Raw genomic sequence first — 17,930 nt, forward strand, 5'->3', positions numbered from 1 at the left:
GCCCCACTGACATCGGAAGTTATGCACTGTGCTAGATCAGGCCAAGTTCCATCAAGTCTGGCATCCTGTTTCTCACTGTGGCCATCCAGATGCGTTCAGGAAACCCACGAGCAGGGCAGGAAGGCAAGAGTTTGATCCCGGTGCCTGGTATTCAGAGGTATGCTGCCTTTGAACAGCCTTCCTTCTGTTTTTCAAGCCAGGGAATTGGGAAGCGGAGAGGTGAAATGTATGCAGCCTTTGTACTGGCATTAGTGAATATAGCCAATGCAATCTTCCATGCCCTTAAAGATGCATTGTGATCCAAAAATTGGTTTTAAACTATGACACCTTCCCATTTCATGCACCCCTTTCATCCAGGTCACAGGTCTAAAATGAGGTTTCCGTAGGTGCCAGAAACTGGAATCCACAGAGGTATTAAAAAAAAAAAAAAATCAACTGGTGCCCTTCCTTCTTTGTAATTTAATTACCATTAGGAAAAGCCTTGGGAATGAGAAATTGGTTTGAAATGTTGCGAGCGATGCAAGAGATGGGACAGAGGTATAAAGTTTGCATTTCTGCAGTAGCGTCAGCTCTGCTAGCTGTGCTTTGCTGACAAAACTAACCCTTTTTTTTCTGCTGGTGGACTAAGCATAAAGGATTAGGGAGGCATAGTGCAGCTTTGATTGTTCAGTGTACTTGCCCAGTTCTCATTGATACAGACCAGCGTGGCCTGCACATGACTTTGTAGAGCCCCAATCAAAGGAAAATCTGTGTCATTACTGGAAGCTCTGCCACTGACGCCAATGGGTTTACTGGTCACATTGTGAGGACACACGGAGGTTAAATAGGATTTGTTCTCTGGGTGTGTTTTTCTTACATTATACTCATGCTCTCTTTGAAAAAAAACTTTTTTTTTTTTGCATGGCTAGTAGCATCTGCAGACTGCACCTACTAAAGGTTGACATAATTTGCCTTCTGCTTGCAAAAGCAAACATAATAAAAGGTACCTTACAATACAGACATCATTTTTGTCACAGTGCCTTTGTCCCCTCTTCCTCCACCTTTTTTCAAATTGTTAAATTTCTACTTAAAAAATGATGTCATGGTGTACACAGATCTTCCAAGACATTTGAACCTTTCCTCCTGATTTTTTTTCTATCTGTCATATAATTATCAGTGAATAAAAGGGGCACAATTCTGGCAACGTATTGATCTGGTGCAACTGCAAATACACATGCTTCTATTCCCTCAGACACCTGTAGCGCGGCAATGTGTCCCCTTTGCAGAGGACAGTTCTCTATTTGAAGGGCTGACCTGTTCAAGTCAGGGTTAAAGATAAAGCACCATATGAAACGAGAACTTAAAGGGGCCTGGAAGTGTCCCATCAACCATGAGCACCTGGGCAGTAGACCGAACAGGCACAGCCATCACATAGTCACAGCCTTCCCCACTACGGTGTGACATATTCTATTTAAATTATAGTAATTATTTCCAAATGTACATCTATACATATACATTAGCATATGAACATTGTCATGCAAATGTGTGTCTCTTTTTGTCTCTTTTTTGTCATGCCAATGTGTCATGCAAATTTTTTGTCATGCAAATTTGTGTCTCTTTTCTCTCTTTTTTGGTGGACCATGTCCTCTTTTTTTGATGATGTGTAAATGGCCATCCTAAGCACATGACCTTGTGCCGGGCATGATATTGCTCCTTCCCCCAGGACTGCGGGCCATTTTACTGCCCAAGGACAGAGAGAGAAGCCAGGTGCTGAGACACTTGCGAGAAGGAGCAACTTGTTAAGAAATAAAATGATAAGATTATGGGCCTTATCACACCAGAGATACAAGTCCTGGTTATACCATCAGCAGAACGGTGAAGCTTTTCCTGGAGTGTACTACTTGTTTGCAGGCTGGGGCTATGTTTGAATAGCCCCCATAAAACCCCCCAGCATGTCAGGAAGAAGGCTAGGTGAGAACTCAGGCTGTGTTTACCTCCAGTTGAAATCAGTGGCCTCAAGCCCATGTTACTCTGGTGTAGTTCTCGCAAACAGCAGTTGGGGCAGTAAACTTGTGTCTCCCCTGTACTGCTTCAGACTGCAGGTGAGGGCTGATATGATGAAATGATTTCCCACTATGCTTCTTTCTATTTTCAGGGAGATTTAGGGTGCTTCCGGATGGAGTGGTCCACGTGCTAGCAGTCAGAAGGCATTGTGTAGCTATTCTATCTTTTCTTTCTTAATGGATTTTTTGCGGTAAGAAAAAAGATAGAAGTGGCAGGAAAACACAGGAAGGCTACGAATGAAAGATGATGATGTCTGGACTGCCTGTAAAGTCTGTGGATGAGGCAGGGAGCACCTCTACACCAGCCTAAAATCCTGCATTTATAATGCAGCTTTCTGCTTCTGTTTTAAATGCAGGATCACGACGACTCCCTTTTCACCCGCTTCCTTTCCCCCCTCCCCTTTCCACCTCCTTCTCCCTGTATCTGAGTCTTCCATTCTCTTTCATTGATCTCACTCCTCTTCTTGTCGCTTTTTCTCTTTTCACGGAGGGAACTCAAGCGGAACACAACGGGGTCATTTGATAGCTCATTATCTAATTTAAAAACGGAACAAACGGCATTTAGTGGAGGAGACGCCTTGAATGATCATGGCGTCATGTAAAGAGCCTGCAAACGTCGGTGAAGGAGCAATCTCAATCACAGGATAAGAGCTCCATGTGAAGAAAGCCCAGGATACTGTGGATGCACAATAAAAGGCTCATCTGGAAGCACCCTTATTATTGTTTTAAATGGAGACGCAATCAACAATGTCAAGTGCTATTGTTCAAACACAGGTTTACCACCTCAACTAGGCCTCAGCATTGGATTGTGACCCTCAAGTACACTGTGATAGAGCAACCTATCTTGCAGTTTACCTGACAGGGTTTAAAAAACACTGCTGCATTATTGCTTTAAAAAGGGGGGCAGTGGCTGAGGTGAACTGTTTAAATATTTGTGTATGTAAGGTAGGAGCTGCTGCTCTCTAGAAACTTGGAGTCTTCTAACAAGGCTGATTTGTTTGTATATGTGTAAAAAAAAAATCAGGGATAGCTTGGCTACAGTGGTACAGGCACTAGTAACCACAAGATTAGATTACTGCAATGCCCTCTTTGTGGGGCTGTCCAAAAGTTGAAGCTAGTGCAAAATGCAGCAGCTTGGCTGTGATTAGAACTGCCCCTTTTCAGCATGCAACTCCTTTGCTGAGGGAACTGCACTGGCTGCCTATTTGATTCTGTTTTTGTCATTGGTGTATAAGGTCCTAAACAACTTGGGACCAGGATATTTGAGAGCGCACTAGCTTAGTTACCAGGTCATCAGATGAGGGACTCCTGGTGGTTCCACATGGACCTGCGGTCCATTTGGAGTCCACTCGGAGTAGAGCCTTCAGTGTACTGGATCCCTCTCTATGGAACTCCCTGCCTGTTGATGTCAGGCAGGCACTGACATTTTGTTTCTGGTGCCTGCTGAAGGCATTTTTATTTAAACATGCCTTCCCTGACTGACCAGACAGAGTTGTAGATAACGTGCTCTGATTATAAATATTTTAGTTCTGTATTTTGATTCTCTTTCTTTTTATTATTTACCACTCAGAAATCTTGTCTGATATAGAGTATATAAATCCTGTCAATAAATAAATAAAGTGTCAGTGTGTGCGATGGCCTGTGCTAGGTAAGGAAGGATTGTGCCCGCTTGTTATAATTGTTCCTCCATTTTTAAAACTCTGAATAAAATCTCCTAAAAAAAAAGCTGCTCTTATGTGGAAATATTGTTTTGGGCCTCCAACCTTCGAGACCAGCTTGGCTACCATTTTTATTTTTAAATGTGTAAAGCACTGGGTAGCTCTTGTTTTATTTCAATGGGATGGCGGGTTTCTTATATTCTTCAAACACAGAGCATGCCTTTTATTCAAGCTTATAAGAAAAGCCAGATAAAATAGCCCTGTTGATGGCCATTTCTCCAGTGCTAGTGTGCTTTGACTTAAAGCTTGCAGGAACATAAACAATACAAGAGTAGCTGAGAGTGAAATACAAACATGATGTTCAATTCCCTGGTGAGTGTTAAAGGGCTGCTGGACGTTGACAGCTATCCCATGAAGGTTAAACATACATGCTTGGGCCTGTCAGTAAAATTAAGTCTTCTAAAGACTATGTGGCACTCTGCACAACACAAGTGTTATCAGTGCAAATAAACAGAACATCCACGTCAATACATTTCTGCTTGTAGATCTCTGTAAGGTACCATATTAAAAGTCTGGTGTAACACAATAAAAATGCAGCTGGAGTTATCAAATGCCTTGGAGCTGGCGAAGTGCTCTCGAGGAAAAGCAGTGCTCTGATTTCTTAAATAAAGTCAGGTTTCTTTCTCTCCCTCCCCCCTCCCTTTAATTAGACAAAATGGAATTGTGAAAAATGGAACATAAAACACAAGGGGCAGTATCCAATGGTGACATTCTGCAAACTCAAATAATGCTAGCGGAGCTCCACCGAATCTTTCCATTGCATAAGTGGGTGCCCATTATGCTTGTACAACTAGCTGTGCAAGCAGTTGTGCAACTGGTTGTGCAAGCAGTTGCACAACGGGTGCAAAGCAGTTGCATCACCAGTTGCACAAGCAGAATGCAAGTGTTGCAGGATGTGTTGCACAAGCATAGTGCAAAACTGCTTGCACAACCATGCTTCTGCTAACATAACTTTAGTTGGACTCTCTTGCGCATAGTTCCGAACCTAGTTTCTGCTAGTGCAGTGTCATTTGTGCTAATGGAATGACACAGTTAGATACTGCTCAAGAGTCCCAATTCATCTCTAGATTGGGACTCTTATTGGGAACAGCTACAGAAATGGGCAAATGTCTAATAGAGCCCCTTTCCTCCAAGGAGCTCAGGGTGGCATATGTAGTTCTCCTTCCCCGTTTTATCCACACAACAGCCATGTGAAGTAGGCTATACTGAGAGGTGGTGATTGGCCCAGGGTCACCAGTGAGCTTCATGGCTGATTGGGGGATTTGAACCTGAGGCTCAGTGGCCCTAGTCTGACACAAACCACTATACCACACTGACTCTCATGGGTCTTGGTTTTGTTTACCCTTCAAAGAAAAGGAGCTGGAGGAAGATTTTTGAAGAACAGCTGGGGGGATGAGGAGGAGGAGAGGGTGTTTAACTCCTTTCCCACATGCCATTTCTTTGCTCCAAATTGACCCTCCAGTGGCTTTCCCCCCATGGGGTTCAACAAATAGGTAAACATGTATTTTTAATGTCATGGTGGGAAAAGCCACTGGAGGGCCAATTCTGTGCAGAGAAACAGTGGGTGGGTAAGAGCTGAGGAACTCCTCCCCACTGCCACTTCTCTCCTCAAAATACCTCTTCTGAATCTCTTCTTTAAAAAGAAAAGACGGTGTTGGGGTTCCATTCCATGTGTTCAGTCCTAACGTGCAGTTAGGCCTCTCCCAGTCACGTGCAATGCGTTGCTTGGATGCGGGATTTGCATCTCCACCTCCATGGAAACACACATCCAGCTTGTTCAGTGGGACCAGATGGCCACTGCAATGGGGACGGGGTGTGCTTCTGGATGTGCGTGTATAAGCCTGCTTCTATGCACGGTTAGCACAGAGGTGCTGAACATCTGTCAGCCCAAGGGCTGAATCCAATTTCAGAGACGGTCTTGGGGACCACATTCCAGTGATGGGCAGGGAGATGGCAAATGGGGTAGGGCCAAAGGAAAAGCGTGTGTGGCCAAAATACAAAAAAAAAAATAAATACCAGCATGTGTAGCTGAAAGCTCTTCCTGCCAGTATCTCAGCCTTGGAAGAAACAGATCAACCTTGTAGAATTGGGGGGAAAACTGCACATAACCAGGGAAACCATTAAACAGTCCATGGTCGGGGGGGGGGGGGAATCATGGGGAACTCTGGAGAGCTGGATTTGGCCCGTGGGCCTGAGGTTCTGCACTCTTGCCTTCGCTGGACTAAGGGCCAAACTAGATGTGATGTTAAATGTGACTTTGCATTTAATGTGCAGGTTTAAAACAATGTGCAGGTTTAAAAAAAATGCACATAGCATCAGCTGGGATGGCGATGCTGATAATTAACAAGATCACAGCAGGCATGGCCGGGGAATTTAACCCTTTCCTCACCTGCTGCAGTCCGGGGGGGTGGGGGAAAACCCTCTCCTCTAATGCTGCTATTTGCATTGGAAGGATTTTCAGAACTGCAGCAGGAGAGTCAAGGGTTATATCCTCACTCCATGCCTGCTGTGATCCCATTATTAGTCCTTCCCCCACCCAATTCAGCGGACAGTAGGGATGACGGAGAAATCTGCAGTGGATTTAAATGAGTTCGGATTTTTATGAATCCGTCATCAGACTGGCTTTTGCCGTGTCATGCGGATTCTGCATACCATTTTTTTTTGCTTGGGGGGCAATTTCATTATGTGCAATTTCTGTGCAATTTCATTTATTTGCAAATGGGCATTCGTGCAAGTGCACATTAAGTAATGTGCATTTGCAAATGGACGACATTCTCGGACAAAAAATCCAGTTCTGTCAATGAGCGGACGACAGAACAAAAGATGCCCGAATATCCGCAAAGCACAGACGGAACAGATTTCATAACATTCACACATCCCTAGCTGACGGTATTTCAATTTTTAAACAACAGCACGTAAAATGCCAGCATACATTTAATGTCATGTCTAGTTTGGGCCTCTGTATTACATTCTGAATGGTTTCTTATTCTACAATAAGTTCGTCCAGACAAATGTAACTTAATTCAATTTGATTTTTATTTACTTGATCACATCTGTAGTTAGTAACAGGCATTGTTGTTAATTCAAAATAAGATGAATGTGTGGATCAGTTATTTCTACTGATTGCAACTCTCTTGTAATATTGTATTTTTAAAAAGAGTTAAACTGTCAATAGTCCTGCTTAGAAATCAACTCTGATCAAACATCCAATTACATGTAAAAGATTGCACAAAGCTCTTCACAAGGAGTTGCATAGATATATTTTCTTAGAAAACTTCCTTAATTTGTGGTTCTAAATATATCTTGTGGGGAGGGGGAAAGCCAGGCTTTAGTGCAATATTACGTAAAAGCAAATTTATCAGTATTAAAAGGGGAAAAAACACATTGCATACAAATAATAAAATAAGATTGTCAGGCACTTGTAAGCTTGTTGCTACTTTACATTTGTGGTTAAGTGGAATAGAGGATTCAAAGAACATTAATATGCGGAAGGAATGAGCTTCCTTTCTGAACATGTCCAGATTTTGGTTGAAAAGTGTAATCATTGCAGAAAATTCAGATGCTATATCACTATGAAGTCCAGTACATGTCTGTAAGATGCAAAAGATTATGGGTGCAACCGGGAACTCTTCATGTCCACACAGCCCTACTGAAATGAATCAGAACTGTGAACAAGGAGATTTTACATTGGACTACACTGAAGAAATTCCTGGTGGGTTGTACTCGTTGCCATTTGTAACTCAAACCACAAAATTAAAAACACACACACAACACAATATAAAATCTTCTGACATAGCTAGCTGAAAAAGTAAACATTCTGCTCACTTTTAAAATGACTCTTATATTTCCATCTGAACATAAATCCTATATATTACAGTGAATGTTCAAAATGTGTAACTTGTCAAAAATGACAAGGGAATGTTAACAATCCCTCATGCATCTGGTGACTGTCCAAAAATATGGACACTGTCAGCATTCACTGGCCTATCACTCGATGGCCACTGTCAGCATTCACTTAGGGTTACTTCATACTGTTTGACATTACCTATGTGAAGGGTCGTCAACATTTCCCCCATGTTTCTCAACACTTTCCACATTTGGATATTGGCCAATGCAGTTAGGCACGCTCAGGTCCCATGGAAATCAAGGGGGTTAAGGTGCATTTCCCTTTGTGCTGGAATGTGGCCATCTTCTGTAACATATACATAAAAATAATCTACTGATATACTTTTCAAAACACCCTTGTTTATAATGTTGTGCAGGTGCAGAATGAAAATGTATCTTTCTGGAATAGTTGTACTACATATATGTGCATTCATTCATTTGGTAGAATCTTAGTATCCAGCTCTCTCCTCTATTTTATCATATATTCTCTTTACTTTTATTAGATTATATTGCAATATACCAAGCCATCTCTCACATTGCATTCTTAAATACAGTAGTTGGGTGCATATATGGATCTGTTTGATAATCTATTTCCACGAGCTGCTTAGATTACAATATATATCTCCCTTTTGCCATTAAAACATATTTTTTAAATGAGTGCATAGCATTTTATTGTATTTTAAAAATCTGTTCTCTCTTAAAGTAGACCAAAATAATATATGTATGTGTATATACATTAATTACTGAATCAGCATAGTTGGAACAAAACAAGGCAAACAGCATACTTGGAACAAAAATGGTGAACTAGAGAGCATATGTAGACCATGCTCAATTTACACATACAACCGGCTTGTTTTCTTGATCAAATGCTTCCCCCATCTCCCACTTATTACTAGTTCCAGCACTGACCTCCAGAGTAGTTCTCCTGAGGGAAAATGGCAGCATGAGCAAAATATGATGGAACAGAATACAACTTTTGCAAGAGATAAGCATTCCAGGATAGTATCCCCCAACTCAACCTGAATATTCCTAAAGGCGCAATCCTATGCATATTTAGACAGAAAAAAACCCTACAATTCGCAGCATACCCCGGCCAGCTTGGCTGGCTGGGGAATGCTGGGAGTTATAGGGCTTTTTTCTTTCTAAATGTCTGTAGGATTGTGCCCTAAAGAACCTATATATTCAGTGGTGGGGAACCTAGATATAGAACCTATATATTCAGTGGTGAAGCCCTGCAGATGCTGTTCATCACCATTCCGCATCATCGCCCATGCAGCCTGTGGCTGACGGGAGTAGAGTCCAACAACATCTGGAGGGTCACAGATTCCCCACCACGGTCCTAGATCAACCTAAGACATATCTGCAAGGAACATGCCTTGCATAAGGGCATTTCTTGTCATTCCATTTACCATGGGCAATAATGCCAATGTTCCATTTACGGGGGCATGGAAAAGATCTTTATCCAAACTGGTCTTCGGTATGCCATCTCCAATTAATCCCACTGCACTAATACATGAGTTCTAGTAATGTTAGATTTTTATTTGTATTTTAAAGAGGAAAAAACAAAAAAAGCAAAAATTCCTCTTGAGAAGAATGCAGGTGGATAAAATAATATTGTCAGGAATAATAAAGCCCAAATATGATTAATATGGTCCCTTACTTAGCTGAACATGCAATAACCTAATTACTCTGTCTCAGTAGTTACTCACTAATGGTAAAACAGCCAAGCTCCAATTCTCAGACTACTTTCTGATGTGGTAAAGTCACCACACAGTGATCCTTTTTACTACATCAATTTTCCCTGGTAAAAAATATTCCTGTTGGTGCGCCTTCATGTAGTGAGAGCTAGAGGAATCATATTGGGGTAAGCCCTAGTTTTCAAGACTCACTGTCATGACCAATGTCAGCTTCCGTCATGTTAGGCTGTTGACATTTAAGGAAAAATAATCACATTGTGTTGGCTTCACCACATCAATAATTAACATGAAGAACTGAGCTTAAGTATTTTGTAGGGAGGGACACAGACAAAGCTGGGTAAATAACCCTACATGGAGGGAAAAGCACATAGCTTATAGCTCACCATTTGTGGCTTAAAAAGCAGTGAGCAAGAGAAGAGCGACTTAACTTGCAAAGAGGGCAAGGCAAGCATCCTTCCCCTCCGTTCTCTCCAAATTAGATAATTTCTCAGGATTACAGCAAGCAAAGCAGACTACAGTTAACAGTGCAATCCTGTGTACTCGGAAGTAAGTCAGAAGTAAGTCCCACTGAGTTCAACTCCCAGGTTAAGTATGTACAGGATTGCAGTCTAAGTGTCCTTTTCAATGCGGGCTCACTCTTTCCCACAAATTATTTCCTCCCAAGCAGCATGGCTGGGAAAAATAATGGGGAATATATTTGAATGAACATAGTACTTGGACAGCTTTTCACCAATGAAATGTAAGATCATATCTGCACCACAGTCTTAAAACGGTTTAACAGCCATTCCTTCTCCCCAAGGAATCTTGGGAGATGAACTTCTCTGAGGGGGCCTAAGGATCATTGACAAATCTCAGCTTCCTCACCCAACTACAATTCCCAAGTTTCTTTGAGGGAAAGTTAAAGGTTGTATCCAATGTTCTACTTAGAGCAGACCCACTGAAATGAATGGGACTGATGTTAGACTAACACTGGATATAACCCACTGGATGTGACCCTAAATGAATATAAAACGGATTTGTAGAGTAGCTATGCCATTCATCAACTAGCCTAAATGCCTCCACTGGTTGTTTTAAACACAACCCCAGTTACAATTAAGTGCAGCAACACTCAATTAATAACAGAAATTGGTGAGGGGGTCGTGGAAAGAGGTTGAAGTTGTCCAAGAATGGCCAGGAGACTTGCATTTAAATTCCCTGGGTATCAGACCTCATTTTTCACTGTGGATTTCAATTCTAATTTCATGAAGCTAGCCTTAGGTGGAAATGTACATTAGAAAACAGCATCTCCACCTTAACTTACTATTATCCCCTGTTTATCGTGTAACAGACATATACCCTGGTTATTGATGTAACTAAAAAAAAAATCATATGTATTTAAAAACATAAAAGAAGGCTCAGACGATTTATGCAGTTTGGTCTACGTGAAGGACAGCGGCTTGGTTCGGTTCTTCATCAGATTGTTCCATTTCTCCACTGGTCGGTTTGTTCCTGTCGTCATAGTATTCCTGTCTGATTTCTAGTGAAGGTCTATAGTCGTCATCTTCTTCAACAATTGCAAGCTCAATGTTGTCGTTGACCACCGGTTCGCCTTCACTTCCTGTTTCTTTTTCCAGGGAGTCAACCAAGGCTTTTCCTTCTTCAGCCAGAGAAGAGGGAGAAGCCAGGTCTGAGTGAATCTCCGTGAAAGAGGTCTCCTCGTCATTTGCTGTGTGCTCGCTGGTGGCCACTTCGGCTGACTTGTCTTCTGTTTCCATGGAAGTGTCTCCATCACGAACCTTCTTCACATTGAATGTAAGGGGAGAGACCTTGAAAGATGAACTTTTTGATGAGGAAGACTTCTGGTGGTTAGGGGTGAGAGACTTCTTGATCTTCTCCCTCCTTTCAACAGAGACAATCTTGGTGCCTAACTTGTTCATCTTCTTCTCGATATTTTGGCGGGAAAATGCTTTTTTGAGGCTGTCCACCTTCTTGAGGCTTGACCTCTTGATTTTCTCAGCTCTTGTCTCCTCTATTTTCTCATCCATACTGTCATCTGCACCTTCATCATGGGGCGCTTCATCGTCTGAGGACAGCTCCACAGTATGCAAGGTTTCTTCCAAAGTCTTGTTCTCATCAACAGGCTCTTCCTTCCCATCAGTAATGCTAGGAACAGGCTCCTTCACAAACACGCTGGCAGGGATTTCATTTTCTTCCTGTAAAGAGTTGACATGTGTTTATTCAGAGTTCACATGACACAGACTTGATAAACAAGGCACAGCCCTGAACAACATCAATATTTTTCTTTCAAGTAATGAGGTAAAGGAAGTTAAATATTTTTTTTGTTGCCACAGTATATTTAACCAGTAACAATCACTTACTTCCTGTGGGATTGTTCCTTTCTAGGCAGTGTAAGAGTAATGAGTTGATGAGCTGTCAACTACAATTACAGGAGAATTCATTTTAGTCCACATTCCTACTAGGGGCTAGCGCAGATGTAACTGTGCCAATTTCTTAATGCAATTAGGAGCAGGATGCAGGATCACTTCCCATTTCCCCTTCACCAGCTGCCCTTTGGGAGCACAAATTCCCCCTTGTAGGCTTAACTACAGTTAACTGCATGTCAGTAACAACGGTAATGGTGGTTATGGCTTGGTTTCTGCCAGTATTGTTTATTGCACCAATGGTTCCCAACCTTGGTCCCCCAGATGTTGGACTGCAACTCCCATCATCCCTCATTATTGGCCATGCTGGCTGTGGAATGACGGGAGCCATAGTCCAACATCCAGAGACTCAAGGCTGGTCTAAACTGTCTGGTAGTGCCCCCCTGCCCCCAGATAGGGATCTTTCCCAACCCGACTTGGGTTGGGAAACTGGGACCTTTAGTGCACAAGGCATGTGCTTCCTGCTGAGCTATCGTCCTTCCGTGACCAGAGCGCGTAATTCTCCATACATACATATGTTCATGCATCCTCCATATAGCTCTACTTGTTGCAAAAAAGAACATGGAATGGCAACAACATTTCTGTAGGTGTAGCAGGCCCTAAGGGGAGCCGGGTGGTGGGGAATGAAGTAGTTAAACTGCTGGACCTGAGGTGCCAAGCAGAAGTCAATTAGTTAGCATTAAAATTAATACATATCAGGAGTTAAAAAAAAAAATGGCATGTGAATGGAGCTTTTGGACAGGTCTAGTTGCAGCAGCTTTCCCCAGTCTGATGTCCTCCAACTGTCTTGGACTTCAACTCCCATCAGCCCCAGCCAGGATGACCGATGGTCAGAAATGGTCTGAGTTGTGGTTGAGCATCTGGAGTTGAGCATCTGGAAGGCACCAGGTTGGGGAAGGCTGATTTCCAGCATAAACACTGCACTTCCAATAATTTACACAGGACTTGTGAAGATTTAACTCTGAAGGTAGTTATTTATAGCTGAGCAAAAAGCAGGGCATGAGATTTGGCCTTGGGACATTTACATTCTTTTGTTACTCTTGTCACATTTGATGCAATAAATGTATCAAACGCTGATTTTTATCTTTCTGCCGTTTTGTTTTTCTCTTTGTACTTTTAAGAGGAAAAGAAAAATAGGGATGAAAATGCTCTGTAGCCATCAGCTCCCTTGAAAAATGTGAGCTACTGAAGTCGTCTTCTCAAACGACTTGTCTCAGAAAGAACGGAGCCACTCTGAAGCTCTAAAAATGATGGCACCTTGATGGGAAGGCTTCATGAAGTAGATAAAACATGTTTGAACAGATATCAGAGGGGATGTGAGGGCTCAGGTACCACAAGGCATGTCGGGGTGCAAATCCAGTCCTCCCGGGGTCCCACTGTAGCCAACCAAGGTTCAAGCCAACCAGGTGACCACTCCCCCTTAAGAACATCAGAAGAGCCGTGCTGGATCAGACCAAAGGTCCATCTAGTCCACCATTCTGTTCACATAGTGGCCAACCAGCTGCCCACAGGAAACCCACAAGCAGGACACGAGCGCAACAGCACCCTCAAACCCATGTTCCCCAGCAACTGGTATACGTAGGCTCACTGCCTCTGGTACTGGAGGTAGCACATAGCCATCAGGAGTAGTAGCCAGTGATAGCCTTCCCTTCCATTGACAGCCTTCCCTTCCCTAGGCCCCACCCCCTTTCCCTCAGCCACTGGTGTTCAGAGGTTTCCCGCCTTTTGTGCACTTTCCCCCACATTCCAAAAAGTGCTGTTGCATTCATGTCCTACTTGTGGGTTTCCCACAGGCAGCTGGTTGGTCACGGTGTGAACATGCTGGTCTAGATGGACCTTGGTCTGATCCATCATGGCTCTTCTTATGTTCTTATGAAATGCCTCTCCTAAGGGTTAGTTACTGGCAGTAAGAGCTTTAAACTAAAACATGGCCATGTTTTGGTCCCACGTCTTTTGCCTTCGCTCCCGCCCACCACTGGAATCCAGCCCATTAAAGCTTCTCTGAAATGGAGTCCAGCTCTTGGGCTCAAAGAGGTTCTGTACTCCTGATGGATGTGAATGGGCACATGAAGTAATCAATTAATATGGGCAGAGGGCGGCTAAAGAAATACAAGCAATCACTCACCAACACTGTACCTGTCCTAGGCTTTGTTCAATATTTTCTACAGTAACCTTTTGTATAAGGACTTGAGAAGGACGCCTTTTAAACAGCAGCCAAAGTAGACACAGGTCGGCCTTCTCCAACCTGGTGCTCTCCAGATGTGTTGGACTACAACTCCCATGCTGGCAGGGGATCCTCAGAATTGTAGTCCAACATATCTGGAGGGCTCCAGGTTGGAGAAGGTTACCACTGGAAAAATTCAACATCCTCATCATGGTATATTTCGCTTTGGAATTATTATGAGTAAAAAAAGATGCATCAAATAAAGCTGTCTAGAGGCTTAAGAAAGCCAAAGTCACTCTCCCGGAAATGGTTTGTGTATAGCACATGCGTGGAACAAGATTTTTGACAACTAAATATTCTAACTTCTGGGCTGATTAATCTGTCAATCTTGTTGAGAAAGATTAGTATGTTTTTGATGAGTTGTGAAAGCTTATGGCAAAAGTGTGAGTGTGTGTGTGTTTTAAATCCTTGTATTTGTTGTGACTTTAAAATAATATATATAAAATAGAAAGTTAAAAAAAGAAAGGAAAGGAAGAAGTACATTTTATGGAGATATTTACAGCTGATTACCCACTTACATGGGGTTTACATAGGTTTTGCTTTAAATTGGCTCCCAAGGCAAAATATAAAACCTACAGTGGCTGCAAAGGACACTTTGTACACAACAGTTTGGTTCATTCATATCCATTTTCTGGGGAAAGGACAACCTTTGATACTGATCATTGTTCTTCTGATAAGAACAAACTCAGTGGAGACAAGTACTTCCAGATGAGGCTTTTATTGTGCCATCACCCTGCCTGACACATGGAATGTTTTTTTTTGGGGGGGGGGGATCCAGATGCCATCATCTTCCATTCGTAGCCCTCCTGTGTTTCCCCCTTCCATCTTTTTTTTCTTTCCACGGAAAATCCGTTAAGTAAGAAAAGATGGAATAGCTGCCCAGTGCCTTCTGATTGCTTGCTCTAGGACCCCTCTGTCTGGTAGCACCCTAACTCCAAGACTGCTTTGATGTTTCTGCTACTATTAAAACATTTATGTTACTGTCAAAAGTGTGCTATGTGGTATAGACAACACAGACATGATACAATTCCTGCCTCAGAAGCCTTAAAATCCATACTTCAGTGATCACAATAACAGGGGACGGGGGAGGGCTGGAAAGAATGATGGACAATGAAGCATGGGAGCATCAAACAGCAACAGTGAGAATAGGTTGGCTCAGGAAATGGGTGTTCAGGTGGGGGGACTTGAAGGAGTGAATGGCTTGAAGGTGTAGGGAGGGGAACAGCCTAATAAATTGAGGGCATATCTATACCATACGTTTTTAAGCCATTTTAACGATTGTTGGGTTGTAGCCAATGTTAGTCTAACTTAAGTCCATTCATTCCAATAAGCCTACTAGCACTGGATACAACCCATTGCTTCCTCCACAGGATTCTGAGAATGGTAATCTGGTTGGAACACTGAGAATATCCTGTTAAAGACCCATAGTGTTCCCACCCATGCAGGGATTACAGAACCGACATTCCATGAAGAGAAAGAATAATGATTAAACCAGCTCTATAGTACAAGGAGGCCCCAGAGGAGACTGTTTGGCCATAGGCAGCAGCATGAAAGATTCACAGAGAAAGATTCATGGAGGAAGAGATACAGGGGGCTAATAGACTTGAGAAGAGATGTGAGGAAACACAGTAGAGCAAATACTGAATTACAAATCCGCTGTGCACTGAAATATCATTGGAGTTAGGACTCAACCAAATCAGAATTCAGATAGGGAAATCACATGACTAAGTACTGACCAGTGCAAAAACGTCTCAGGTCAAAGAGGATGGCTCTAGCTGTTGAAATTTGCAGTGGCGGCAGCAAAACAAATTGTTGGTTTGTGACCGAATTTCAGCGGCAAACTGCTAGGAGGGATAAAAAGGGCAAATTTAGCTTGTTTTCAGGAATCGTTGCCCCCTGCCCCCACTGCTGCTGAATCTGACACTATAGCAATGGCAGCAGTTGTTCAGCCCAGGGGGGGTTGAGGGGGGCGTTACATGGAAGAGAATCCAGATATGTGATTCCCCTATCTGCAGTCTGAATTGGTACACTCCTGGGAAGCCTGAATGCGTAGCTTGCCTTTTAGCCTGGGCTAGAAATATCGAAAGGACTAAGAACCTTGAAATTGATTCAAAGATCCAAGAAAGGAATACTGCCGACTGAAGCCACCACAAGGATAAATGAAACTGTACATGGACATATATACAAATGTTAAGAGCAAAGACAGTTACACAGCAACGCACAAGGGAGTAATAATTCTTCACAACTATGGAATGGAATGCAATGGATGACATTTGCATCCCAGAACTTCAGGAAAGGCAAATATTTCTAGAAGGAATCCCTTCCAAACAAAGAGAGGACTGCAGAGGGCCAATTAAAGTTTTCCCGTCACAGATTTGTGCTTATAAAAACAACACAATTTCTCAGGTATATCCTAGAATTCAGAAAGGAACTTGGAAATAAGCCTGCACAGCTTTGAGGTGGGTTGGCCATTTATACTTCACCAAAAAAAGAGAACAAAAGTGGACACTGGCATAAAATTTGCATGTGCTAATTTCTGTGTATAGTTTCAAATTCAGAAATAATTACTACAATTTAAGTTGAAATATAAGGTTGGTGGGGAAGACTGTGACCAGGTAACAGTTGACGGGCTACTTCAAGGCCTCTCCTCTCTCCCTTCTTATGGTTCTTTATCTTTAAACCAGACTTGGAATGAACAACCCTTCAAATAGAGCAGGGGTGTAGAAACACAGGCCCGGGGGCCAAATCTGGCCCCCCAGGGTTTCCAGAAAGGCCAAGCCCCTTCCCCAGCTCCACCCCCTTTCCCTCAAGCACTGATCATTTGGTAGTTTCCTAGCTTTTATGCAGTTTCTCCCCATTCTAATAGGATGAAATGCCTCTCCTAAGTCTTAGTTCCCGGAAATAAGAGCTTTAAGCTAAAATAGGCTGATATTTTTTGTATTTTGACCCAGCTCCTTTTACCTTTGGCCCTGCCCACTATGGGAATGCGGCCCCTGAGAGCTTCTCAGAAATGGAATTTAGCCCTTGGGTTGAAAGGTGTTCTGCGCTCCTGAAATAAAGGATGCCTTCACACAGAAGACTGTCGTCTGTAAAATAGGACACAGGGCCATCCCCCTTGGAGGCCTAGAAAAATCTAGCAATTTCAACAATATTTCTGAAGTTATTTCTCTCCCCCGTTCTCATCTGTTGTAATTTGCGGTATCTGTATATTCCCGTACGCTTATGTCACTGTAATGTACTTAGTTTTATCATTTGGAACCAGAGATAAACTTGCCTTCACACTGTTAGGGAAAGGGCTGAGGAAGTATCTTTAGACCTAGAACGAGATGGCCATGCCAACTGAAATGTTGCGATTGTTTCAACCCTGGTGAGAAACTGATTGCAAAACACTGCAGATATATTGTAGCATTTACTCATTAGCTCTTTGCAAATAGAAAGCACGATTCCTTTGCCAAAATGGTTTCTTGGAGGAAAGGTTATTGGCAAGGCTGCCTCTGGGTGAGTCTCAGAATATACTGCAGATGCCACCTCGCATTTGGTTAAGCAGTTTGACTTTTTAGATAAATCTTGCTAACTTTGCTGAAAATGCCAGAGTAGAATTTCAAATATAAAAAGATAGACTGTAAGGTTCTGGTGTTTGTTTCATGATGTTCAAGGGAGCAGCAGAATTTATTGTTCTGAAATAAAGAGATACCCGTTGTATTCTGTGGAGCCTGGGACTAGTTTCATTCAGGGACAAAACAGACATTGCAGGGAACAAAAGAATTCATCGCTGGTTCTTTTCCGGCCCCTGTGCATGCCAGTCATGCGACTGTGATTTACATAATTACCCGCAATGCAGCGTGGGCTGCCGTGTTGTCCAAACCTGGCGCACGGCACAGCAGGGGTGGTTTCGTACCAACCTTACAACCTGCGACTTGAAGTAGGGGTTGTGGGGTGGGTAT

The 17,930-nt window shown here is 42.7% G+C and overlaps 1 protein-coding gene across 1 annotated transcript in view; it reads right to left on the bottom strand.

The window, feature by feature from the left end:
* Positions 1 to 6,775: 6,775 nt before the first annotated feature.
* The window catches only part of CAVIN2 (caveolae associated protein 2), a 36,043-nt gene continuing 24,888 nt past the window's right edge, over positions 6,776 to 17,930 (bottom strand). The window contains exon 2 of the mRNA XM_084816382.1: positions 6,776 to 11,534. Within this exon, the coding sequence (XP_084672508.1) occupies positions 10,746 to 11,534 (789 nt within the window). The 3' untranslated portion in view covers positions 6,776 to 10,745. The remainder of the gene's footprint in view (positions 11,535 to 17,930) is intronic.

Source organism: Heloderma suspectum, chromosome 1 (genome assembly GCF_057233095.1).
Source record: "Heloderma suspectum isolate Gila_16-S chromosome 1, 16-S_ref, whole genome shotgun sequence".
In the NCBI taxonomy this organism is placed as follows: Eukaryota; Metazoa; Chordata; class Lepidosauria; order Squamata; family Helodermatidae; genus Heloderma; species Heloderma suspectum.